The sequence below is a fragment of the Squalius cephalus genome (genome assembly GCF_949319135.1).
Source record: "Squalius cephalus genome assembly, chromosome: 3".
NCBI lineage: Eukaryota > Metazoa > Chordata > Actinopteri > Cypriniformes > Leuciscidae > Squalius > Squalius cephalus.
In genome coordinates, this window is record NC_137124.1 from 38,470,849 (window position 1) to 38,498,824 (window position 27,976).

Genomic DNA, 27,976 nt, shown 5'->3' on the forward strand with positions numbered 1-27,976 from the left:
TACCTCAGATTTTTCCTTTTTTATATTAGAAAATTAGTTAAAATAATTGTTTATGGTAATCAACATTACTGTATATCATGAATGCTGTCAAATGAGCTTAACTTTTACCGCATCCAGAATATTCCTAAAGAAATTACATTTTTTGCTGAATAAGATCAAACAGATATTAAAATGGTAATTCATATCACTGGTTTCCTTATTTTAATGTTCAGTTCTGTACTTAGTAAAAAAAAAATTAATAATTTTAACACTTGATGACATTGACATTGAGTTTACTCCAACAAACCTTTTTTTAACTGCTAGTATCATTCATGAAAGACAAAAAGAAACATTTCTCATTATTGTCCTTTTATCCATTTCTCCAACCAAAATGTATTTTAAAATAGAAATTATTCATTGATTCTGTGGTCTTGGAATGGCATTTTTTTTAAATAATTTTTCCTTCTATAATAGTCCAGTGTCCTTACGGCAACACAATAGTCTCTTGGCTTCACAGAACACATTTTTGTACTGGATGATGGTGGTCACATGGTACAGTAGATCCAGTGGTGGCATAAAATTACTTTTGATTACTTTTTTGTGCATTAATCCATTCACTCACTTACACACTTGCACACACATACACACACATACAGCCTCACACACAACATATCAATTGTCAGTCAATGCCCATTTATTTTCCAAAAGTGTTCCAAATCATGCCATCATTGTTCCATTTGTACACGTTCACTTTCCTTTCAGTTTGCATCCTCTCCATTCCACATTTGCTGTAATGCCATTGTTGCCATTATCAATTGATCTATTCCTATCGATTGGGCATGAGTCGGCACGTCTGCTTGCTGGCCCTCTCCCTGTACTCACATGGCTGCAGGAAAACAAACCATCATATTTCCCCCAGGTCCACGTGAGTTAGTAGATAGTGCTTCTTTAGGCTTGCTTGTCTTTAGTCATGTATGTTTTTTTCATATTGATTTTTTGCACTATAGTTTGTGGTTCTCCAAGATTCACTGACAAAGTAGTCGTGTTATATTTTTAGGAGTCTTTACTTTTAAATCTGCCTTCTAAACTCTTTCTGCCTTGTCTTTTTTCCCCCACCAAACCAGCTTAGGCCCCTCTTTACCACGTTTTCAGCTCTCCTTCAGACTGGTTTGCTCTTTGAATACTTTCACATCCATCTTGAGTTCCCAACAGCCTGTGTCTCCATTTATCTACGTGTGTGTCTCATCTGTCCTCTCTTTCCCTACACCACACTCTCCTCAAGTTCTTCTCCCTTTTCTTTGTCCTTTTCTTTATCCTTCAGCCACTGGTTCTTTGAATTTGTTGTAAGCTCTGCTTTTGGAGGGTTGGGATTCGAGTTGGTGGCGCTGTAGGCACGGATGTATCCGCGTGTATGCTGTGCGTGGAAATCTTCACTGCCACTGCTGGTTGTTGAGGTGCTTGTTGCTGAAGTGCACTGGACAAGCATGCCATGTAACGACTGGCTCCGTTTGGTCCAGATTACACTAAATCTCTTGGCATAACTATAGCAGGCTGACGTGGCGATTTCACCCATGTCGAATGAGGAGCTTCTCTTGTAGCGCAGGGCTCCATGAGGAGGCCTCTCACGGGACAACGCAGGGCTCTGATAGGCCAGTGAGGAATTCCATTGGCTATCTGGTCCTCCCCGACAGACTACAATGCCTCCTCCCGTGCTGAACCTCCTGTCACAACTGTACTTATTGGGCGGGGCCAAGCTTAAACTGGCCCGTTTACTTGTGTTCATGTTGGTAGGTCGGAGTTTGAGTGGTTTCGCTCCTAATTGGCGTGACGGACGCGGCAGTGTGGAGGCAGAGTGATTACTGGGGGTGTAATACAAAGACATTTGCTCTTTCTCCAGTGTGTACGGTGGGAGAGGTCTGATGGAACCCATCTCGACTTCTAGTCCTGCCCTAAACTGCTCCAGATTCACTTTGGGCTTTGGGAGGGTTTTTGGTTTTACTTTGGAAGTTGGTTTGGGTGGTGACCCCAACCCCCCCTCTGCCACTTTTCGTTTTTGAACGAGCCCGTTGGGCAGCACCACCATCATCACATTCCCATTTCCATTACTCTGAGAAAAGACATCAGCTCCCTTAGCAGGAAGAGATGGGGAGTCTGTTCCTGAGCATCCCACCTCTTCGCCTATTTCGTGATGAATATCATGGTTACTGCACACACGGTGACGTACCATGAGTGCCACGGTAAACACCAACAGTGTTACCACAACAACTCCACCAACCAGAATGGTAAGAGTCCCGCCAAGGAAGTGGGCTTGAAGCGAACGACAGTCTGGGTAATTGTCCTTGGTGCTAAACTGGGTGCAACCAAGGACCTTTGTGGCGGCCATGGAAGTGACCGTGTCATCAAAAATGGATAGCACGCACAAATTGTAGTCTGAGCCAGAGACCAAATTTTTCAGTAGGAAGCTGTCACTCGTGGGGGGCAGAATCCTGAAAGAGGAGGGCGGGACGGGGGAGGGGGGGAGAGAGAGAAAGAGAGAGCGGGTGGTTAGTAACCTGAAGCAATTATTTTCTCCCCGTTCCATCACAACAAAACAGTATTTTACTTAGACACATATTCCTTGTTCGTAGCACATAAACATAAACTAGCTAAGGTAATGGAAATGTACTGGGCTGTTCTGGTACACCACTAGCCAAATTAAGGCCTTCCCAAACAATACCTCTAATACTGACATATAATTACAGGCTCAAGTCAAGACCTTGACACATTACAATACTGCTTCAGTCACATTATTAAAACCCCCTTATCCTCCCACACACAGACGATTTTGCTTTATCTTTTTCTCATGGAAGAAATGCATCAGCTAATGCCTGCCGTCCACTGGTTCTGATGGGTTTAATTAGGTATCACCTAAAAATGAAAAGACACCTTAAATGGTGAACATGAAATATTAGCTAGACAAACGCATGATATGGGAGTGGCCATTTTTATAATTGTTTAATTATGGCCCAGAGTGTTTTCAAAGAAGACTTTTTTTCTTTTTTATCTAATAATTTATTCAAAAATACATTATGTAATTAGCTTGTTTTTAATGTCAGAGTTAAAATTAGCTTTGATTTGTTTTTGTTTTTATCATATAATTTATTAATTGATTAATATATATATATATATATAATTTTTTTTTTATCTGCCAATTTGATGTTCTTATGACAAGCCAAGGTTAGTTAAGGTTGTAAATTGTAACCCCCCCCCCCCCCAAATCTATATTTCTGAATTAGTAATTCATGATATTTGTTAAAAAAAAACATCTTTACCTTTAAGTGTGTCTGTGTGTGTGTGTGTGTGTTTTGCTGGAAGCTGAATTATAAAATAACTTTACAAACAAGGTTTCCCAAACAGTACCCCCTTTTATTGTTTGGTTTAGCAGGTAGTCCTTCCTCAAACTGACTCCCTTGGTTGATAGCAATCTTTTGAAAACACAGAAGCATTCATTAATTAACCAATATGTATAGTAGTCGCTCTCTCTCTGCACATTAAGGTGGGATATGTGATAGAAGTATTTAATGTTGAAAAATACTCAATACAGCTTCAGGTTTGTTCATATTTTAAGACTAGGGAATCTAGCATTTGTTTTCCAATAAATGTGCAGGCACTATTTGTATCTCTCTCTCTCTCTCTTTCTCTCTCTCTCTCTCTCTCTCTCTCTCTCTCTCTCTCTCTCTCTCTCTCTCTCTCTCTCTCTCTCTCTCTCTCTCTCTCTCTCTCTCTCTCTCTCTCTCTCTCTCTCTCTCTCTCTCTCTCTCTCTCTCTATTGAGCACACACACACACACACAGCTCTGTCATTGAGGTCGGAATCTATTAAGCCCCGTTGTGCTGTAAATTATGAGTTACAGCTCAAGGTCATTCTGTGTGCCCTCTTATAGCTTTGTATTCCCAGACTCTGTGTAGCTCTGTGTGACCTTGTTGTGTTGTTTCCAGGCATGTGGAGCGATATACTATTAAAATAAACATAAAACAACATCTCAGTAGCTGCATCCAAGGCAGTACACTGGAGCTGACATATTTTAGAAGTTACTGACCATGCGCTGGTAGATAAACATCTTTAAACCGGGACACAAATCTAAAACAGGCATTAACACGGAAAACACATAGGTGAACTAGATATAGTATGTCTGTAGGTGGATTCCTTTTTTTATCCACATGAGTAGGTGCACAAGTGTGAATGACAAAGCTATAATGATAGCATGTTTTGCATTAATTTGACATGCATGTCAGTTGAATTTGCACTGTTTGTGAAGCCGGATCCACAAATGCAAAAACAAGAAGAAAAATAAAGTGCTATAATGAGTAATTGGGTGTCCAGTGGAAAAAGGATATAGAAAGGCAAGTATACTGTACCTGGCAGGAAAATGACAGGTGTCTGTCTGGGTGATAAATCAGTGCTAACTGCATTGAAAGCCACATCCACACAATGACAGAGCAGATCAGTATTGGCATGTGTCCTGTAAAGTGACCCTCAGCAGTCTTAATCAACGTGTTTGTGAGTGTGAATGTCTATATTTTCTTTTCAGTTTTTTTTTGTTTTGTTTTGTTTGTTTGTTTTTTTACATAAATGTTGTAAAGCCTAATACTTGCCTTAAACTGAATACTGAATTTGCCAAGAGTATGAACATTTCTCATTGAATTCCCCCAAGACCAAATTATCTGAGCTATGCTATCCACATTAAAAGGATAGTTCACCTAAAAGGTAAAATCTGAATTCCTTCATGTTGTTCCGAACCTGTTTGACCTTCTTACTTTTTTAGGATACCGAAAGTGAATTTTTGCTTTATAGGTCTTCTGAATAGCTTTTTGTGAATAACAGACATTTATACTTTTATTCAGCAAGGACACATTAAATTGGTCAATCAGTAAAAAAAAAAAAAAAAAAAGACATTTAAAATATTACTAAAGTTTCGAATAAATGCTGTTTTTATTCATCCTAGAATCCTGAATAAAATCACAGTCTTGATGCGCATGAGAGAATATTTTTAAAAAATATTAGATTGACATTACAGTATATTAACTTATATTCTGGTACTCGTTGTGACCCAATCTTTGACTCAGTGAGAACTTAAATCATACGGTGATGAAAAAATACGGTGGATGCCAAAGTTTTCACTGAATAACAACGTTTTTGGAATTAGCTTTCATTAAATGGAAAAGAGTGTCCAGGATATTTTCAAAGCTTAACCTTTTGTTTATGGACGAAAAAAAAAGCATAGGGGTTTGGAACAACATGAGGGTAACAGTTTTTGTGGTGAACTATCTCTTTAAGTGTATAGCTCTATAATCTTACTGTACTGTGTGTCAACAATTTATTTCTCCTCAGTTGGAGAAATAAGAACACCATTAGGTCTCCTGAGCTATAATAAAGCAGCCATTGAGCGATACAATTTCCTTTTGGATTGTCAGCACTTGTAATGTTTCAGAAGAGTGAGTTTGACCTTTTCTTCTAGTGCCTTTAATTTGTGTGTCTGAATTTGTGAGATGGAATGGCACAAATTTAAATTTTGTCTTGTCATTTCATCAACACACACACTCATACACGTCCATTCCTCAATAAAAACTGGCAGGGAAATGTTTTGTGAAACTGGTGACACAGAAACAGGCAATTATTAGAACACTCTAATAATAGAGAGAAAAAGAGTGAGGGAGAGAGGGGAGGGATGGAGCCTGAACGAAAGAGAAGGAGACACAAAAGACTTTCATCTTTTGTCTCTACTAACTTAATGGTCATAAACAGCCTGCTTTTATTATCTAAACTCAACCCTGACTTTTTCTTGTCACACTCATTCCTCCCATCCTCACCCAGTTAATGTCAGTCTTTCTCTCCTCTGAGGTATCTACCTCTTTATTTTTGCACATTCTCTGTGTATCCACTGAGGCACATTTTCTGCTGTTTCTTGTTCTTGACAAAGCTAAACATCCAGTCACCAAACCAAAGCCAAGATAAAAGCTTTCCCCTTACCAGTAATTTCTTTCATTCTCGATAGTTCACTCTCTGCTCCTCTCCCTGTTGTGGTGGTGGCAGTCAGCAAGATAGGTTGTGACATACTTATTGGCACTGCAGTTTAAGCTCATTTAAATACTTCATTATTCTATCCCTTGAGCCCTCTGTCAAACTCTCTATCTCTATCTCTGCCCCACCCCTCTTCTTTATTTCCCATTCCCTCTCTCTGTCTCTATCTCTCTACCAGCCCCCCTGTCAGTTTCAATGTCTGTAGTGTCAGTAGCTTGTAATTCTCCCACACCACATACACACATTCACTCCCTCTTGGCCCCTTAATGAAGGACAGACAGCAAGAGGGCGTATGTCACTTGCCATAGATAATGTCTCAGAGAGGTGCAAGATGTATTGAACATGCTCCGAAAATGTCAGACAGCAACTATGCTAAAGCTGCTACTAGAGCCTCAGACACTGATAACATGAGAAAGCAGTAGGACTGACTTTGCCTTAGGTTCAACATGGAGCTCATTATTATCACGATTCAAGCTGACAAGAATCAGAGCATTGCATATTCATTATTGCAATGCTGTTAAATGTCATATTAAATGGGTTATATAAGCTGGCTCTGAATGCACATTAGTGGATTTTTGAACAATTAGCCTGTGACAGTAGATCATATTTAAAAGCCTGTTGTTTGAGCCCTACTGAAATTCCAATCCATCACTTGAATTTCAGCAAAGTGTTCTTTAAGTCCCAGATTTCGTCAACATATGCTACTCTGGTTAAAAAAAATAAAAATGGCTCAGTAAACTCAGTGACACGTTTCATTTGTGGTGACTCATCCTCAGTGACCAGATAAATCACTAGAGAGCACAGTTTTTGCAGTTGTTGTAGAAGTCTTGGAGTTCATGTTTGATCTTGAAATCTTACACTTGACTTAGTCACATTTTCTGCAAATTTTCACTAAAAAGAACTTGCAAGTTACTTAATGAATTGTAGGCTAAGACATGTACAGTAAATTTATTCTTGAATGGATACATTTTGTTTTATTGGGGTTAATTTGTATAGTGAAAACTTTTGCTTATCACACCATTCAGCTGATCAGATATGCTTATTTGATTGCCTGTACATAAGGCTCATGAACCTAGCTTTTTTTCAAAACTTGCAAACAAAGCTTTGTCAAGCCAACATTCAGAGATCATCTTGACAAACTTAGATTTTCTAGTAAAAAATAAAGTAGTTTTAGATTGATTGATTTATTTAGACTTCTGATTCATTTAAATTCTACTTCCTTACATTCCAATTCCAATTCTGCATCCTGTGAAATTCTACATCTTGAATTCAAATTCACAAATTTAAAAATAAAATTAGTTTAAAAGGCCTTATTTAGTTCTGTTTGATGTTCAAAACTGACTTCTACAGAATCTATATTTAATTTATTTCACTTCCTCAACTGAAAACAAATTGTGAATACATAGTCTGAAATTGACCCTAATCCGGAAAGTTGGTGTTATGGTTGCCATGGTTGTGGTCTCACTCACCTGTAAATTAGTGTCTCATCTGCAGTGCAGTTATACTGTATTTGATACATCCACACCAGGTTGGCTGCCATTAGACGACCCTTTTCCCATCTAACTTGTGCTGAGGTGGAAGTCACTCCTTGTACTTTCACCATCTGCTCCTCACCCCCTTCGCTGACTACATCCTCACCCTCTTCCTGACCCTCCTCCAGTCCCTCCTGGGGGTCACTGTTAGTGTCCAGGCCAGGGCTTTGCCCACTGGAGGTCTTCCCTCTGGTGATGTCCGATGATCCTGGGTCACGAGTTAACAATACCGTTCCATTTCCACGATGAGGGAGTGGGATAACCTTCAGGTCAACTAGTGAGGTGGCCTCACCTGCAGCATTAATAGCAATGCAAGTGTACGTACCATCATCACGAGCAACAGTCACAAGTAGCTCAAGAGTACCATTTCGGAAAGATGTGGTGCGACTGGAATTGCCGATGATGCGGTCATCTGGTGAGACCCAGTGCACCACTGGCTCTGGATCACCTATAGCACGACATTTGAGTGTTGCCCTTTGACCCTCTAAAACCCAGAGTTTGTGTGTATGTCGGGTAATAAGCGGAGGCTCACAGGCAAATTCCTCCTCAGGAATAGACCAGAAGTAACGTCCCGCTAAATGAAGGGGTGTAGCACACGTCTCCATATCATCACTGCGGATTAGCCTCCTCAACCAAAGCAGTTCACAGTTGCAGTGTAATGGGTTACCCCCGAAATTCAAGTTGATCACAGCATTGTAGGGTGTAGGACTGATTACCCCTGTTTGGGAGCGAGCGAACAACTGATCGGGTGGTAACGTCTGTAGGCGATTGGAGGTCATGTCCAATCGGGCTAGTTTGTAGAGCTCACTAAAAGACCCCTCAGCGATCTGGTCAATGAGATTGTGATCTAGGTTTAACGTGTGCAGACTGGACATGCTCTGAATGGCATCCCAGGGAGCCTTGCGCAGATTGTTATAGGATAAGTCCAAGTCCTCTAGAGTGAGTAAAAAGTCATCAAAGGCCTCGGAGGAGATATTGATGAGTTGGTTGTTGTTGACAATAAGATGTTGCAGGTTTAGCATGCCTGCTAAGTCTCGTGGGCCCAGCACGGAAAGTCGATTGCCATCTAAGTGCAATGATCGAAGACTTTCCAGATCGGCAAATGCCAGTGGCCGTATGTGACTGATGGTATTCCGGGAAAGTGTCAAATCCACCAGTCCTGTCATGTTGGCAAAGTCAGCTCCTCCCACTTCTCGAATGAAGTTGTCAGCAAGACGAAGCTCAACGGTTCGCCGGTCAATGTTTGGCGGGACGAATAGAAGGCCTTTGTCGGCACAAAGTGTACTTAGAGATTCCGAGAGATTCCTGCAGACGCAGTGGAAAGGACACGCAGAGACTACGCCCCACGTCTCACCGGCTACGGCTCCTGGAATCTGACCGAAAAGAGCAGGCAGCAAACAGGCACAAGTGAACAGTGCCAGCCAGTGCAGGAATGGCAGTGGCAGTGTCAGTGAGGATGTGTCTGGGGGTGAGTATCTGCTGGTTAACTTTGGCCACAGCGGACGAGAGGGTTGACGAAATGCTTCAGAGGGCTTGAGGATATTTTGTTTCAGATGGATGGACGGATGAGAGGGGAATGAGGGGGAGTGTGTGTTCTTGTGCGGATGGCATAAAATGTGGGACGGATGTGGTTTTCTGAATGGCTGAAGGGGTGGGGAGTCTTGCATGGTAGATAGGGGAGTGATCCACAGACCTAGAAAAAGCAGAAAGAGAAAGATATCAGTCATTGTGTTTTAAGTGTCAACTTTGTACTGTGATGTGTGTGTGTTTTTTTTTTTTTTTTTTAGCTCTGAATGAGCTCATCCAGTTGCTCTCCACAGGAATTGCAATGCTTGGGCACTCTGTGCATAACTGCAAATAAAACTACAGCAGAAACCAATGCCATAACCATACTCTCAGACGAACACTATTGGTGGAAACTCTACTATCCACAAACTTCTAAAAAGCTTGTAAAGGCCATATAGCAATTATTTTAGTGCTTTTTGGAAGCAGAAGCGTGTAACTTCACACTCCCACCTTAGCTTATGGCAGTTTTCTTTGGCAGAGAAGTCATTTGCTTCACTTCAAGAGAAGTGAGAGCCACAAATACACTAGTCATTTACCTGAAAATTAGAGCTTGAATTATATAGACACAAAGACTAAATTGATCAGCACTGATAGACAAACTCTGCTAAAGGTTGTTTCAATCTTAATGGCATGGAGGATACAAACCAAATTATGAGGTCAACTATAGTATAACAATCAATACAAATGAAGTCAGAATGCAAAGGTTGTTACTTTGTGCAGTACTTAGACAGGAGATGAACATGAGCAAACAGGGAGAGAGAGGATACAAAAAGGACAAAAGAATCATCACATAAAAAAAAAAATTCTAATTACAGGTTAGAGACTGAAAAATCCATAATATCTATAATTTGATCTCTTGCACCAATTTGTCCCTTGCATTGAGTTGTCATCATAAAATATGGGTTTCAACCCAAAGGTGATTCCGAAGAGGTATTAAGTTCTTTCAGAGTGTACATCACATTTCTGTCCTGCATTAGCGCATTCAGTAAATGCTCTTTAACAGTGTCACTTAACACTAAGTGCATGTAATCATACAGGTACAAGCCAAGGAAAACAGCTATCAGAATCAGCATGAAATGCTCCATCTCTTTAGAGTGAGAATGTGGACCCAAGCTCAGCTGAGATGAGTTACAAAATCAAACAATCAGTCTTCCATGGCCAGTGTTGAGAAGTAACCTACTAAAAATAGTGACAATACTAACTTAAATGCATGTATAATTTGTGTGAAAGTAAAAATAATGTATAGCTTTTCCAACCAGTTACTTTTGCATTGTAAACACAACCAAATGCTAAATACAGTAGCTGGTTTTAATGTCACATTGTATTTTGCAAGCAACTTTTCTGCCAAGCAAGCTGAGGTAATAATCTAACATCCTCTCCTAAACGGTCCCTCCTCTCTATATGTGTGTGTTGTTTGAAATGCTGATTTATTGTAATGAGATGGTTTTGTATGAAACAGGCCTGTTTCTCATATGTATCATTTAAAAAAGTCTGATTCATTTGGCCCCATAAAACACGAGGCCCTGTGCAGTTGCACGCTTCACACATGTCATGCGACAGTTTTTAGGTTTGTCCTACATATAGTCTTCTCCTCTCTTACATAGCATTAGAAAGTAAAATTCAATGTAGTGAATTGGTTTATTCTACCGGTTCCAGTAAATTACCAGAAAATAAAGATTTGCTGATTTGGGCCCCTGCGCTTCATTTTATAGAGGATGTTTTTGTAATAACCCATCTTACATGTTATAGAACTGGGATGTACTCTTCATGTTTTTTGTTTGTTTGTTTTAATCTTTATTTACTGGAAATGTATCCAAGGGTTATATTTTGTTTATTACCAATGTTATAAAATTAGGATGCAATTTAGGAATTTTTTTGTTGTTGCTATATTTAGTGTAAATGTATGAAAGGGTTATATATATATATATATACAGTGAGGAAAATAAGTATTTGAACACCCTGCTATTTTGCAAGTTCTCCCACTTGGAAATCATGGAGGGGTCTGAAATTGTCATCGTAGGTGCATGTCCACTGTGAGAGACATAATCAAAAAAAAAAATCCAGAAATCACAATAGATGATTTTTTAACTATTTATTTGTATGATACAGCTGCAAATAAGTATTTGAACACCTGTCTATCAGCTAGAAATCTGACCCTCAAAGACCTGTTAGTCTGCCTTTAAAATGTCCACCTCCACTCCATTTATTATCCTAAATTAGATGCACCTGTTTGAGGTCGTTAGCTGCATAAAGACACCTGTCCACCCCATACAATCAGTAAGAATCCAACTACTAACATGGCCAAGACCAAGAGACAAAATTGTACACCTCCACAAGGCTGGAAAGGGCTACGGGGAAATTGCCAAGCAGCTTGGTGAAAAAAGGTCCACTGTTGGAGCAATCATTAGAAAATGGAAGAAGCTAAACATGACTGTCAATCTCCCTCGGACTGGGGCTCCATGCAAGATCTCACCTCGTGGGGTCTCAATGATCCTAAGAAAGGTGAGAAATCAGCCCAGAACTACACGGGAGGAGCTGGTCAATGACCTGAAAAGAGCTGGGACCACCGTTGCCAAGGTTACTGTTGGTAATACACTAAGACGTCATGGTTTGAAATCATGCATGGCACGGAAGGTTCCCCTGCTTAAACCAGCACATGTCAAGGCCCGTCTTAAGTTTGCCAATGACCATTTGGATGATCCAGAGGAGTCATGGGAGAAAGTCATGTGGTCAGATGAGACCAAAATAGAACTTTTTGGTCATAATTCCACTAAACGTGTTTGGAGGAAGAAGAATGATGAGTACCATCCCAAGAACACCATCCCTACTGTGAAGCATGGGGGTGGTAGCATCATGCTTTGGGGGTGTTTTTCTGCGCATGGGACAGGACGACTGCACTGTATTAAGGAGAGGATGACCGGGGCCATGTATTGCGAGATTTTGGGGAACAACCTCCTTCCCTCAGTTAGAGCATTGAAGATGGGTCGAGGCTGGGTCTTCCAACATGACAATGACCCGAAGCACACAGCCAGGATAACTAAGGAGTGGCTCTGTAAGAAGCATATCAAGGTTCTGGCGTGGCCTAGCCAGTCTCCAGACCTAAACCCAATAGAGAATCTTTGGAGGGAGCTCAAACTCCGTGTTTCTCAGCGACAGCCCAGAAACCTGACTGATCTAGAGAAGATCTGTGTGGAGGAGTGGGCCAAAATCCCTCCTGCAGTGTGTGCAAACCTGGTGAAAAACTACAGGAAACGTTTGACCTCTGTAATTGCAAACAAATGCTACTGTACCAAATATTAACATTGATTTTCTCAGGTGTTCAAATACTTATTTGCAGCTGTATCATACAAATAAATAGTTAAAAAATCATACATTGTGATTTCTGTAAATTTTTTTTTTAGATTATGTCTCTCACAGTGGACATGCACCTACGATGACAATTTCAGACCCCTCCATTATTTCTAAGTGGGAGAACTTGCAAAATAGCAGGGTGTTCAAATATTTATTTTCCTCACTGTGTATATATATATATATATATATATATATATATATATATATATATATATATATATATAATGTATACTTTTAGATATTGCCCTCCTTTAGCTTTAATGTAGTTAGCTCCTTGTTGTTATTAGATTTTAGTAGCTTTTTTTTCTAAGAAAAGTATCTTGACTGTAGTTTAATTAGCTTGGCAAGCTGCGGCTTCAAAGTAACATCCCAAGCACTGCTCATGGCAGACTCACAGCTGTAACAGTGATCTTTAAATAACCATTCCCAATGTTTGTGTCCATGCAGAACTTCCCGTGAATGCACATCATTAGTGGAGCTTGTGCTTCACCCCTCTTTGGTATTATTAACAGTACAGTGCAGTAATTATGCAAATTTAAAAATGACAAGATAATAATTTTTGCAAAGTCATTACACTGTAAAATGAAGATAAATATAACCAGCGAACAATCAGACTTTACTCAATTAAGCTTGTTTTTCAGCACATTACTCATTAATAGTGGCAGATTCTAATTTTGTGATTATATAACAAAATTAGATGAGTCCTCTGTGACTTTGCACTTGAAAGTCCAGAAATGGGAGGAATCTTGAACATTTATTAATTATTATTTATGTTCACATAGAAGTGCCTGATTAAACCTCAGGATTAAATTAATTACTGTATTGACTGGACAATACAGTAATTAAATTTTTTTTTCTATGATAGTAACAATAACTAGCTATGTTTTTGTTATGTTTTTTTTTTTTAAGGAATAGTCATCATTCTCACCCTCATGTCTTTCTAGACCTGTGTGACTTTCTTTCTTTTGCTGAACATAAAAAAGATAGGATTTTTTACTTATTTATTTATTTTTGTACATGGGGCCATTGTACCTATGCCAATGTTTCTGGACCCCAACGTTCTTCAAAATGTCGTCTTTTGTGTTCTGCGGGGGGAAAAAATGCCATATAGGTTTGAAACAACATAGCAAGTAATTTTCATTTTGGGGTGAACTATCCCTTTAAGTGATGGAATTCAGTGAAGGCATATGGAGAGTGTTGATGCTCAATGATTAATTAACTCAATGAGTTTTGAATAAGAATACACCATAAGAAAGCATTTTCTACGTGTTGGTGGAGGGAGCGAAAAGTGCAACTGAGTGCAATTTCCAACGTGACTTTTAGTGTCTTGTAACTTTGCATTCCCAGAAGTCTGTGGGAGATTGAGCGGAAAAACTCAATAGTGCTATGCAAAAGTATCTGCTTCATCTGTCTCTTTCTCTTTCTCTTCCTTTTCACTTTTCCTGTGTGCGGTCTTCGCCCGCCCTCCTATGACCTTCCTTCTCCTCTTCCTCCCTCCCTGTTTTTCCTCCACGCCCCTCTTTTTCAGTTTCCGTCTATTATCCAAGGTTCTGCTTATCACCAGTGTCCACTTTTCCCATCTGCCCTTGAGGTAACTTGAGAAGTGATGCTACATTAGTTAAAATATCCCTCCTCTCTCTCCCTCCTTCTCCCACTCTCACCATCTTTAGCCACCTGAGAACAGACCAGCCGAAATAGATCTTGTCTCTCTCCTCCATCGATCCGGCCGCCTGGGATAGATAGCAGCCCTTCCTCAATATTATCAGGCCTCTTCCTCCTCCTTCCTTGTCCTCTACTCATATTTATTCCTAGGTTCAGGACATGCTTGTGCTTGTCTTGGTCTAATTTTATCTTCTAGAGCGACTAGGCATGCGTGCATGTGTGTGTTGGTGGGGCGTAGATTAGATTAGAATAGAATATAAATTCTGGTAATCCTTTTGTAATCCGTAATGTTATTCATGATTCAGACTGAATGAAAAACTACTGCTAGTGCCTGGCTTTAGCGCATAATAACCCTGTCTTGTGTGTGTGTGTGTGTGTGTGTGTGTGCGTGTGCATTTGTGTATGTGTGTGTGTGTGTGTGTGTGTGTGTGTGTTTGTCTCACTCCGAACATCTCTCTGCACTTAGCAGCTCCCTCAGCCCTCTTTCGCCAACACTTTCTGTCCTCAACGCACCCCTCCTTCCTCACGGATCCCTCGCTGCTTCATATTAAATCACACACAGAGCTTTGCTGCTGTTGCCAGTGTCTCCACAACTTCAGTGGCCACAAAGCAGATGAACATTTACTAACGATTATCACATCAATTAGATTCTGTACTGCACAAGACTCTGAAGAGAGCCATCACACACAAACACACAGTGGTTGAAAGACTAATTGAAGCTGCATTGACTGAAAAAGAATCATTAGCATCCTGGCTTAGTTTTACTCTTTTCTTGGTACTCAAGTTGCAGAGCAAGATTTGTTTTTTGTTTTCTTTCAGGAAGGCTTTTTTTACGGGGCAGCATTTTGAAATGTCCTCATATTTTTGGAGCTTTACTTGACTTTATTAGTATTTGTATTATCGTAGTCACTGGTATAAATATATTATATCATATGTTTTGTTTTGTTTTATTCATTGGTCCTAACCTAATATTGCTAATTACATTTTAATATATTCTAAATTCATTATTATCAATTCATTTTATTTGTATATAGCTTTTCATAATGCATGCATTTCCAAATCAGCTTTACAAAGAATTGTGCCTTACCAAAGATCAGTAAACAGGCCTGAGGTGAAAAAAAAAAACCTCCCTAACCACGTTTTAGTGTTATTCCAATACATTTCAGTAATAAATGACAATGACAACTACATTTTAATTTAAATGGAATTCTGATAAGATTCAATATTGAGTCATTCGGGAATAGTTTAGTCTGAAAATCTAGTAGCATTTTGTTGCATTTTATTTTGTGATTTCACTGTGAATTTATTATTGTGGCTTCTAGCAGCTGAGGAGGCTTTTCTCATAGCCAGACAGATATAAGCAGCACATATATAAGCAGTGGGTTGTGGTGATGGGAAGAGGAGTATAGTGGAGGGTGATGCCCATAGGAATGTGTCCCACTAGGGCAAAATTTGTTGTCAACGAGAGCGATCAGAATTTAGAGCAGGCACAATCTCATAAAAGCCATGAGTGATAGAGAAGCAAAGTGCATTTCTGAGACAAGGAAGTCTATAATACCTGGAGAGAGTTAACCATTAGCGTTCAAGGACAGCTCCATCCACAGAAAATATGCTATTTGAAATCGGCGCCAGATTTTTGTGCCTTTTAAATCAGTTATCTGAGCCGGAAAGTGACTAAAGCTGCAGAAAAAGACATCATGACCGATTTGGCTGATGGCAACACAAGAACAGACACAGTCCCAAGCCCTTAACAACTATCATGAGTCCATATCCTGCTTATACGAGCCCTCAAAAAATCAGTCACTGAATAAACGTACTGGAATATAATGAAGTATTAGCAATATATGTTGCTCGCAAAAAAAACAAAAACAAATTCTATTCCATCAGAATTCACAGGTATTGTTTTAATTGAATGGCTGTCAATGGAGAAATATGATATAGTCACAGCATCCACATGATTATTTGAACACACTAACTAGCAAAACCTCTACGCCAGTCTACAACTTTGTGTATAATTTCACATTACCCAGTCGTTTTATCTCATCACATTCAATTCAGATGCAAAACCAGAATTCGGCTTACATATATTTTCCAATGACACAGTAGATTCAGCGGCCTGAGAGGAAAAAGCACTGAGAGACTGCTGAATGATGATACAAGAAAACACTGTATTGCAAAAATAAAAAATAGAACTATAACTTCATATATCACAAAAGTGGCAGCTCTTGTCTGATGTTTTTATGATATACAGACATGCAAACACTCAAGGGGGGAGACTAACAGCATTTTGTAGTTTTCAAGTGTGATATTCTGTTTGTTGAGGCGAATTTTGTAATATGTGTTGTAGTGTGCTGAATTTATTGTGAGTATATGTTTGCACAGGTGAGAGAAAAAAAAAGGTAGAGACAGGTGGCATAGGTCACAATGAGTTTAAGTCTGTATTATGCTTTTGTGTGGATATAAAAGATGAGCTGTAGATAGGTGTATCCCTATATATCATTCATATCATCTGATCTGTGGTATTAAAGACTTCTATCCTCTAATGAAATCTTACTGTGAATTGAACTGGGGGATTTATTATCTGTGCAACAAAGAGAATCAATGATCCTCAGATGTCTCCTGCTTTTATAGGAAATGATCTCCAACACACACGCACACATGATCAAACGCGCATACACGCACATACTCTTTGACAAATGGCTTTCATCTTCCTGGTTCTCATCTCACAGTTGTACATCAACTCTCTCGTATCCTTACCATTTTCAATGGTTCTCTCTTTTTCTGACTGTGTGAGCACTAGACAAAGTGACTTAATGTCATGATGTCATTAGGATGTATAGAGAAGAGGCAGAGATGTGGAAGGTGTTTGCAGTATCTTTCTTACACCCAAACACACATGCACACTCAAATGCACTAATATGGAGGCGGATGATAATCTGGCAGCAGTGATCCATCAAGCATCGGAAGGGAAATCTCAGAAGAGAAACAGAGAGAGGAAAGCTGGTAGAAAGGCAGAGAAAAGTGCATTGTTATCCATTTGCTATGATGTTCTGGCTGGTTGCTAAGGCATTGCTAGGTTGTTCTGTGGTTGCTATGGTGTTTTGGGTGGTTGCCAGGGCATTGCTAGTGGGTTTTTGGTGGTTGCTGTGGTGTTCTAGGTGTTTGCAAGAGCATTGCTAGGGTGTTCTATGGTTGCTAGGGCATTGCTAGGTTGTTCTATGTGGTTGCTAAGTTATCTAAGTTAATCTATCTATCTATCTATCTATCTATCTATCTATCTATCTATCTAATATTTTAGTTTGTGTGTTTGTTTTAGCAAATCAGTCATATTTGAGACTTTTTGACTCCTCAGGATGAATTCATATTTCAGAAGTCTTATTTATCTGACCCAGCTGTGACCCTCTCAGCTCTGCACACTCAGACTCCCTGAATCGATCCATCTAGACATCTGATTATCCATCCATTCATATGCCTGTCCAGTTCTCTCTATTTATTCAGTCATCCATCATTTTTCGATCTACTATCCAATTTGTCTGCCTCTAGTATTTGTCTGTCTGTGTCTGCCTTTCTGTATGAAACTTTTTGAGCAGGTCATTCTCATAACTCTCCTCATTTCCTGTTCTTCTGTGTCTGAGTTCATTGCCTCGGAGCAGTGAATCAGCAGAATGTAAACTTTGATCCTTAAGCACTGGAATACGCTTGATATCCTGTATAATGCGATCCTTATATCCGTCGGTCCACATCTTGCATTTTATGTATTACCGGCAGGTTTGTTAATCTGTCATAGTGAGGGCTTTGCATTGAGTTTTACTGATTAATGATATTTTCTAACCCCTTCTAAGCCTTTTAAAGAAATCTTTCTGCATTTTTACCGATAAACCAGTAAGAGAAATTAATGAACTGGTTTGCAAATGTTAAGGATGATTCGATAAATTTATGGTAAGGATCATTCTTGAATCATCCTTAACATTTGCAAACCAATTAACTTTTACCGTTAAAATCACAATCATTTTTTACAATGCTGTCTATTTAGAATGTAATCTTCAATCGTTCTTGCTTCACAAGCTTAATTTAGGAGGTCTGTGATCACATTGAATTTTAAAACACTTTAATAAATAAAACCGTCTTTTGCGTTAATAAATAACCATATGCAATAATATATCAAAATTAGCTATCAATTTGTTGAACTGTGCAAGCCTTTTTAGTCTAAATTAACCATCGTTGACCACCTTTACAAGCTATGTAGGATTTCCTGGTGAACAGCATGTCTATGCTGGCACACCATCTGGACCAGCCCTACACCAGCATACACAACCACTGAATTTATTTTTGGCCCAAGCTATTTTTCAGCAGGGCAGGATGAGTATCAAAGTGAAAAGTTTAGCACAATGTTAAATGCTCGGTGCACATCTCTCTCTATATAATCTGTCTTCCTTCATCAAAACCTGCTATTCCTAAACAGCTACAAGCTAGCTGCTAATGAACTCATTCTGTTTATATAATGCTGCTCCAGGGATATACACAGAAAGACAGAGGCAGAGAGACTGTGTGTTGACAGTCATGAAGGTAGGACACAACTGTTTGGTTTGGTTTGGTTTGGTTTGAAAGGAAAGGAAAGGAAAGGAAAGGAAAGGAAAGGAAAGGAAAGGAAAGGAAAGGAAAGGAAAGGAAAGGAAAGGAAAGGAAAGGATGACCACGTTCACACAGCAGCAGAATATGGTTGTCAGTCCTGTATTTGAGTCCTTAATACGGTTCCGTTCACACACAGCACAGTTATTTACGAGAGTGATAACCGCATTCTATTACCAAACTCACACCGTAAATTTTCAGGACTCACGACCGCATTCTCGGAAAACTCGCTCTGTGTGAACGGAACCGGACTGGACAACTAGCTGTCTGCAGGGCCTTGCACAGACCTTTTGAGAGGGGCATGTGTTGAAACAGAGAAAGGGCACCCCTCTCCCCTTTTTATTTTTATATAAATATATATATTAAGATTATTTAGTAAGCCTACATAAAAGGAAAAAATGGTCACGTCTTCATGACAAATTCAATAACACAAAATAATAGTCTCAAAAGCTTTAGATTTATTCACTGTTAATAACAACCATAATAATAATCTAGATATACAGGGTATATCTTTAGCCCCTAAAGGGCTAAAGCCCTAAAAAAAAACATGTTTTACTGCATTTATACATGTGAAGACGAGCGGAGAGTATAGAATACCATATATTCAAAAATTAGCTTGATAGCGAATATGTGCATATTAACAGCCTTGAATTAACCATAATTTAATATTATTACCATAACATGATTAAATGTTAATAAATTAAGTGTATCAGCAATCATAAATCAAAGAAGAAATTTCTTAGAAATATATGTTTCCTGGGTGACGAGGATCACTCAGTCGCTTTGTGTAAGTTCAGTACGAAACAGCGCGGGGGCACACCTGTGCTTATGATTTTCTGATGGTAAAAACAAATTATAGGCTATGTTGTTGTATTACTTATAACATTTTACAAAAGTCAAACTCAAATGCAGTTACGGGGTTTTTGACCAGCGAATGTGTGCAAATGTGCATTTTGTCCGTCATTAAAACGGCGCCGGCGGCATCACATTACATTTTCATAAACAGCTTACAAACTAGTTTGTTGTAGCTATATGGGCGCTCAGTTTTTCCTGTTGTAAAATACATTTGGCCAAAATCTCATTTTATAAAAAAATTAAATGCTACTGTATGCACAGGCTATTTAAGTGTAGGCTATGTATTGTCTATGACTAGATGGCAAATGCTAGACCCTCTCTCTCAGGTCCCACATGTCTCAGTCAGACATCAAATAAATAAAATAGGAACCTTTATAGACATAGTGTTTAGTACTTATTCAAACAACAAGATCTTTGTTTACCCTTGCAAAACTTCGTTCAGCTGCTGTGTGCTGTGCGGCTGCTGCGGAGCTTCAGTTCATTCAATCATGATAGAGGGGGCGGAGTTATCAGGTTTTCTGACAGTTTGAAGATCGAACAAGATTTACACAAGCTCTTTTTAAGAACTTTCATTGGCTAAATATTTGTAAAACAGACAGACAGACGTGAAAGGTGACCAATAACATTGATTTATTGAAGAAGAAAAAACACCACCACCAAAAAAAGGGCACTTCGGAGTGTAAGGGCAAAAAGGGCATGTACTCTGCACAGGTTGAGCCCTACCTGTGCACGTCTGTCACATCATACAGTGCGAGAAAGCCACTCTGCTAAGGGGTTTTGTTTGTGGTTTCACTTTCTGTAACTTACAGCAAGGGATATATGAACTGTGTGTTGCACGACTCAAATGCCGTGATATGAGTAAGATGCTGCAAAGGACGTGAGTGCAAAGGTTAAAGCCATCCGGCTGGCGCATGTTTACATTGAAGCTGTTGTCGGTTAATGAAGATTTGAAGGATGAATGCGCGGCTCAATTGGACTCAAAAGTGTCAAAAGTAGGGGTGGGAATCACAGGGTACCTCAAGATATGATACGATACATGATGCATGGCTCACGATACTGATAATATCACGATACAGCAATTCTGCGATAATCAATATATTGCTAGACAATCCTATAATGATACATCACGATATCTGTCTAATTATGAAAACAAAATACCTATGAAAAGGTTAAGTGCAAGTTTTCCAGACTTTGGACTTAAAAGTGGCGCGGGCATCTATTTTTTTTTTTTTTTTTTTTTTTTTACTCACACTGCTGTCCACCATCCTGTTAAAAACCTCTTTTGTTAACTTATGTTCACGTTTCCCTCATTCATTTGTTGAGCGCCACCTCGAGGAGTCGTGAAGTAGCGATGCTGGGAGCACCTAGTCTATTTAGAGCGCCTTATTTTATTAATTAAAATATCGATATTTGATGCCAGTGTATCAATTATCAAATCGCATGGAGAAGGACAACGATAAATTGCCCTATCTATATTTTGTCCCACCCCTAGTCAAAAGTGGTAAGACTTTTAAAGCTACACTGTGTAACTTTTTAAGTTGATTCTTAGCAAAAAACACGTTGTTCTATCAAAAGTATATGTGCTCATTCATGGGTAATTCCACCAACTAATAAAGTATTCTCGTAAGCGTAAAATCTGCCATTTATAATACATATGAGCAAGTCGCTCGAATGGCGGCAGCCATGTTGCGCCTCCATCTTGAAAATACATTAGCCAAAGAGGGACATACCTGGAAATTCAAGCTTCGTCTTTCGCGTTTTACACGCAGTGACACCGTGACGAATACGAGGGGGAGATTACTCGCGACTGCCGGCAGATTTGAAAGATTGCTGAAGATGGAGGATCATGCCTATTTTCGAGGACATGCAGCAGAGTCGCCAAGGAAGCGAAAGAGAGAATTAAAAGGTCAACGCGACAGGCAAATCAGCAAGACCAAAGTCAATATTGGAGTAACTTTTCCCAGATGGAAAGAGTTCATGAGGAGCAAAGATTTTAAAACGGACGCCGAAGTTGCCTGCTTTCTTCTCGACAGGTAATTCAGCCTATTTGTGTAAATTCGAAGTTTTATAGTTGCTTGTCTAACCATAGCATGGTTGTGCATAATGCCAGAACGACCTCTAGTATAACTTGCGTTACTTTTCCTTGCGTCAATGGTGAAAAAGTATTGTTTACCTTGTAACATAAATCTGTGCTGCGACGGATCACAGGTAATGAACAGTTTTAAAGGCGCAATTTTTTAAGCTATATAAAAAAAGGACACTTTAAATTTTAGTTTTTTAATTGCTTTTACTTTGTACACAATGTAAACATTGCCTTACACTATTAATCTCGTTCAATATACAGAATAACGATAGCACTGATACTTTACTAACATTAGCTTGCATTCGTTTGGGATAGCTGATATTAGCAATGAAATGGTACCAAAATAACGAAAACATAAAACTATTATTCATTTTACATAGAGGTCATAACCTACATGTTAACTGACTAAATAACTAAATGCACTTTGTAATAGTTTTCTAAAGTAACCTCATCACTTGAAGGAACACTCATGGACGAAGTCGAACTGGAAGCCATGTTAATCTTGGAATAATACGGACACCGTAGGAGTTAAAATGCCCTCGGAATTGAAAGGAACAGAAACTAATATTCACTGGGTAGTCAAATACAATTTCACCGCTAGATGGGGGAAAATATCACACAGTGTAACTTTAAGTTTTATGGATGTTGCCATATTTGATATCACTTTGGTCACTGTAGCTACACTCTAAAAACTGCTGGGTTAAAAAATAACCCAACCTTAACCACACCGCTGGGTCACTATTGGACAGAACACGCGCTGGGTTGGTTTGACCCAAGTGCTGGGTTTTACCATTTAACCCATATTTCTGGGTCATTCATTTGACTCAACCAGTGGGTGAAATTAACCCTCTTGCTGGGTTAAGTCTTACTCATGTGCTGGGTTATTTCTTGTCTCATTGCCTTAATAAAATTAGTAACAAATATTTGTTATATTACGAATGTAAAATAATTATTATCTCTGTAATACAATAAACCAGAGAGGCCACAGTATATGTGATTTCAATCTCATTTAATTTTTTTTAAATTTTATACATTTCTTTAATACTTTTCGTTATTGAATACAAATGTTAATCAATGTCAAAGGTCTGACATGTCCCCCTCATTTCATCTCTGAGGCACAGAATGTGCAGCAATTCACCAGTCATCTCATTTTGTAAATATTCAACCATGTTGGTCCTCACCTGTTGATTACACAAGTCAAGTAGAGTCATCTTTAATTATATAGCACTTTTTACAATACAGATTGTATCAAAGCAGCTTCACAGTAATACTGTAACATGAAAATAATACAACAAAGTTTGTTTCTAGATGAAAAATTGCGTCATTGTCCACCTTAAGGCAAATCAATAATATTGTTGAATATTAAATGTCCCCAACTAAGCAAGCCAAAAGCCAAGGCAACAGTGGCAAGGAACCAAAACTCCATCAGGAGACAGAATGGAGAAAAAAACCTTGGGAGAAACCAGGCTCAGTCGTTCAGTTCTCCTCTGGCCATCGAGCGAACAGTGTATGATTATGATCCAGGCAGCATTACAGGTCAGAGGTCAGATTGAATAAGAAAATTCAGAATATTTATCCAGTTCCATCTGGTTGGAAGTCGGAGTCATCACACCGGTATGGAGACGAGTTTGTTGAGGATTAGTCGTGTCGATGAGGCCTTCACAGGGCTGATGAGGCAGGCCCTTCAGGGATGCGTCATGGATGGGTCCAGGCGCAGGTCCACCTTCTGATCTGGATATGGCCTGGATCCGGCTGACTTCAGTAAACTTTAGAATGAACAGAAAGACAAAAATTAGCATAGATGCCATTCTTCTTATTAAATAATTAGTAGGCTACATCAGGTGTTATAGGAAAGTGTCCCTGGTTCCGGCTGACCTATGCAGCCTAATAATCATTTAACTGATTTGAATAATAGAAATGTATAATGTTCTATATGAATGCCAGGTAAAAGATATGCGTTTTAGTTTAGATTTAAACTGACAGAGTGTGTCTGCTTCCCAGACAATCACTTAGAGTGTTGCAATAAAACTGACATGCAAGTTAAGTTTTTTTTTGTGGAAGTATCAATTTATTATTGAATATGCAATTAAAATATTGCAAACATTAAATGACCAAATGTGAAAAACAAACAAAATGTGTATTCAGTATTTGCAAACTGAATTATAGTAATAGTAATAAAAGAGTAATTTGGACAAATATTATCAACATTAAGGCATTCAAATAAAACATTACTTTATTAAAAGTAAAATATTACTGTAATGTTGATAGTGTCTTTAACGTTAAAACTCACAAACCCACAAAGCTGCTCGGTAATCTCCTGACTGGCGCTGATGATCGCCTCGTTTAGATGTTACACACAATAAAATACTTCGGGTAGGCTATCATGTAAGTTTGCATTTTTTAAGTTTTAAATATTGACGATCATTCGTTCAACTAAACGGGTATAATTTTCTTCTCAAAACTAACGCCTGCCCATTTATTTCTCCTTTCCTCAGTCGCTGTATATAAAGATTGCAAGTCATATCCTACATAAAAACTAGGCTATATCAAGCTCGTGAAAGCCTTTTTTTGGACAGAAACGATGGTTCGAGACATTACAGAAAACACACGCAGACTGTGCTGGAACTTACCTCAGTCACTTCTTCTGACGAGTATTTCTAAAACTACGCCAGCAGACTTTTCACTCACAACTCACTAGCTAGCCTAACGTACATTAGAGACTCATTTCCCGCTGATTTTACGTGCGAGCCCTGTGAGGAAAGTGCGCGTATGGATTTCATACAAAACGCTTATCTCACTTTTAAATACGCAACGTCCACAATGAATAGGCGATAATTACATGATGAATTTAGAATTTAGACTGCATATTTCAAAAAGGCTGCTGATATAGCTGGTTTAATTTCAACTAAGGATTTAACGTGGCATTTTGTCAAAAAATTCTAACCGGCTAGCTGTGGCTATTTATTTAATGTTTCACAGAAATAAATAGTTATACCCCTCACACTTCCATATCAAAGACTGTATGTTGAACAGTGAAATTAGCTTGCTGCTACCACCACAACTTATTAAAAATATAGGTAAACATTCATATTAACTTACCATAAAACACTGCCTGCTCCGAGTGGCGTGCTCCTCGAGTCAGAAGTGAAGAATCCAGAAAGTTCCGCAAAGAATGAAAAAAGTAACCAGTTGCTGGGTCAAAATAACCCAACCAGCGGTTTATTTGTGAATGACCCCCTTACAACTCATTTGACCCAGCATGATCAACCCAATAATGTGTTTACAGTACCCCAAACAGCCCAACTTTTTGACCCAGCACAATCAACCCAACAATTTGTTTACAGAAACAACCCAGCATTTTTTTGAGTGTATGGTTACTAGTAAGAGAATACAAACTTGACTCTCATTGCACGTTCATACAGACAGTGTTTGAGACGATAAGTTGCTGTGTGAATGGGACATTTCGAGACTCACACCTGTAAGTAAATGAGGTTGTCAGTCCCAAAAATTGACAGTGTGAACAGCCTATGAGGAGAGGAGAGGAGAGGAGAGGAGAGGAGAGGAGAGGAGAGGAGAGGAAAGGAAAGGAAAGGAAAGGAAAGGAAAGGAAAGGAAAGGAAAGGAAAGGAAAGGAAAGGAAAGGAGCTTTTGGAGAAAAATGTCAAGGTAGGAAGGGAAGGCATTACCTTAATGCAGGTTACAAACAAAAAAATAAATAGGAAAATGTAAAATCTAGATGTATGTAAACACCCAGGCATTTCTTTGAATTGAGGAAAGGAAAATATATCTCAGAGGAAGAGACTAAATAGGACTAATCAGACAAAAGTGTTGAAGAGGCAGTTGATGTAGTGGGTGCTGGCATTTATGACATAAATAATGCTTTGGTGACAAAGAAAATGCACGCTACTTTTGAAGCAACCTCTATCACTTAATGACAAACACAAATACACAAACAGAGAGAGAGCGAGAGAGAGAGAGAGAATACACCAGTGTGAGAGTGGAAGATAGAAAAAAGGCTGTAGAGCAGTGTAAAGTGTCCTTCATATGTGTGCATGAATATGCATAGCATGCACTCTGGATGGAGAGCACTACAGCTCTTCAGCTGTTTGTGCGTGAGTGTGTATGCATGTGTTGTCATTATTGCACTGTAAAATCAATCTCTCTTGTGTTGTGTCCCTGCATTAGCCACTGTCGGTGGGTGCTTGAGTTTATGCGAGGGAGAAAGAGGCAAAAGAGGTGGAAAAATAAATGGCCCACAAAGTACCTTGAGCTCCATAAATAACTGGATATACACATCTGACTTTCATTGGAGGGAGAGAGGTGTTTGTGTTTGTATGTTTGTGTGCAATCCTAACCGTTTCTAGAGCGGAATGCTGTTCTCTGACCTATACATGTGTATCCAGTCAGCCACTGTCAAATTTACAGCTGTTTAATTGACTACAAAAGGTCAACATCTAGTCCTGTCTTCAAAACACCACACCACACGACCACCACACACATTGTCAGACACTAAGAGAAGCATAGGAAAGAAAAATAGAAAATTAGATTTCTTTAAATGTGAAGTTTAGAATTGATGCATCAGCAAACAGGAAATCAAAAACAATTTTTTCCAGAACTCCGCAGAGTGTCATTAGTCTGGCAAACTAAGTCCCGCCTCAAACTCATGCCATTGGTTGAGCCAGTGTTGCTATGCCTATGCAAAAGCTGTTTCGAAAGGCAACTCAATTACACAGCCTCCTAAGATTCCTCATTTTGCCCAAATCCCAGAATCCATTGCAGTCACCTCAGTAAATTCTACATGGCAGACAAAGCAAGATTTTGATCAGAACTATTCTTATGATGCACTCAATAACAAAAACAACATGCAGACACCAAACTCTTTTGGAATAAATTGTGAGTTGAGCACTGTTACCACACTAAGTGTCTGCAAATGTAGAGTGTTCAGAATCAATCGCTTTTTGAGGTTCCATCTCTGTAAGCTGCGGTCACATTAGCGAAATTTCGCCCAAATTTTGTGGGAAAAAAAAGGTCAATTGTCTATTGTCAACAGTGTAACGATGTATGAAGCACAGCTCACGCTGAAGTCACTTTTGATCCAAGAAGCGTTCTGTTGGTCAATGAGGCAAAAAATCACCTAATAACGGTAAATGTGACTGTACCTTTAGAAAGCCCTGCGAAAAGACCAAATTTTAGAGCCAAAATGAAACATAACTCGGAACGCCATTAAGTCTCCTGGGTTCTGTAAGAGCAACCTCTAAGAGATCAAATGTTCCACTTTGTGTGCTGAAAGATTTTGAACAGGACTGTGCATACAAAAGCTTAGTAAAGATTTTCTGCCCTGCATCTTTCATCTCAGGTCAGTCAATTACCTTGTACATTAGTCCTCAACCATTCCAATATGTGTGTGTAAGAGAGTACAAGTATTTACCTTTTCTGTCTGTGTTGATCCCAGGGACAATTAGCTGCTCATTTCCTGGTGTTTAACTGCATGTGTTTAAGTTTCAGAGGTGTTTGTTAATCCAGACTGAGGTGTTTATCCCTTTTCAAGGTAAAGAAGTGTCACAGAGTTTTTGTGTGTCTATCTCGTGTCCACGCGCACACTTCAAACATGAGGATTCAACTTGAGTCAGACTCTCAATTCCACTCGTATCTCCTTCAGTTTGGTATGTGGAAAACACCAGGATATGCTCTTCCCTTGTTAAAATGTTCCTGCTGTGAAACATTTTTGCCTTGGCGCCTTCCAGGAGTTTCACATTTCCACTGAACGCATTTTAAGATTCTCACCATATTCTTCCACTTTTGAGTCTTTCCAGCTGTTCTTCCCTCTATTTCCCAGGATCCTGCTGTTTTTCTCTTCCTCTCATCTTCTTTACCTACTTCTTTTCATCCACCTGCGAGGTTCATGTGCTCATTTTCCCATTCAACGCCTCCTCATATTGCTCTCTCATTCTGTCAATCTGTTTAGTCTTTATTCCAGATGTGCTCCTTGTTTGTGTTCTCCTCCAAATTGCTCTGATTGTTGTTTTCATGTATTCGCCTCTTCAGTTGTTTGTGCCATTCGTCTTTCAGTGTCGAATTCCAGTGAGCTGCCAGTTCTGCCACAGCAAAACAACGTCTTAAGAACGGAGAAAAACAGGATGGTGGGATGGGGGAATGACTGAATGGGATGGGGAGGATGAGTGAGGAATGGGAGGGAGAAAGAGAGAAGAAAAACATTCATTTCAATTCATTTAAGTGGTCATTGTGAAAACACACACACA

At 39.2% G+C, this 27,976-nt stretch overlaps 2 protein-coding genes across 2 annotated transcripts in view; one reads left to right on the top strand and one right to left on the bottom strand.

Moving 5' to 3' along the window:
- Window positions 1–27,873, bottom strand: LOC307155804 (leucine-rich repeat and fibronectin type-III domain-containing protein 4). Its single transcript, XM_079866759.1, has 3 exons — window positions 27,145–27,873; window positions 7,508–9,263; window positions 1–2,465 (listed from the first exon to the last, which is right to left on the bottom strand). Exons 2-3 carry the CDS (start codon window positions 9,235–9,237, stop codon window positions 1,241–1,243), a joined length of 2,955 nt encoding a protein of 984 aa, XP_079722885.1. The 5' UTR covers window positions 9,238–9,263; window positions 27,145–27,873; the 3' UTR covers window positions 1–1,240.
- Window positions 1–27,976, top strand: part of pcxb (pyruvate carboxylase b) — a 227,539-nt gene that overhangs the window by 134,045 nt on the left and 65,518 nt on the right. The window lies entirely within an intron of this gene.

Excerpts from the sequence above, each read along its gene's own strand:
- LOC307155804 (XM_079866759.1), bottom strand. The coding sequence starts at position 9,237 with ATGCAAGACTCCCCACCCCTTCAGCCATTCAGAAAACCACATCCGTCC. Across the intron at positions 2,466-7,507 it reads GATGAGACACTAATTTACAG|GATTCTGCCCCCCACGAGTG; the intron begins GTGAGTGAGACC and ends CTCCTCTTTCAG.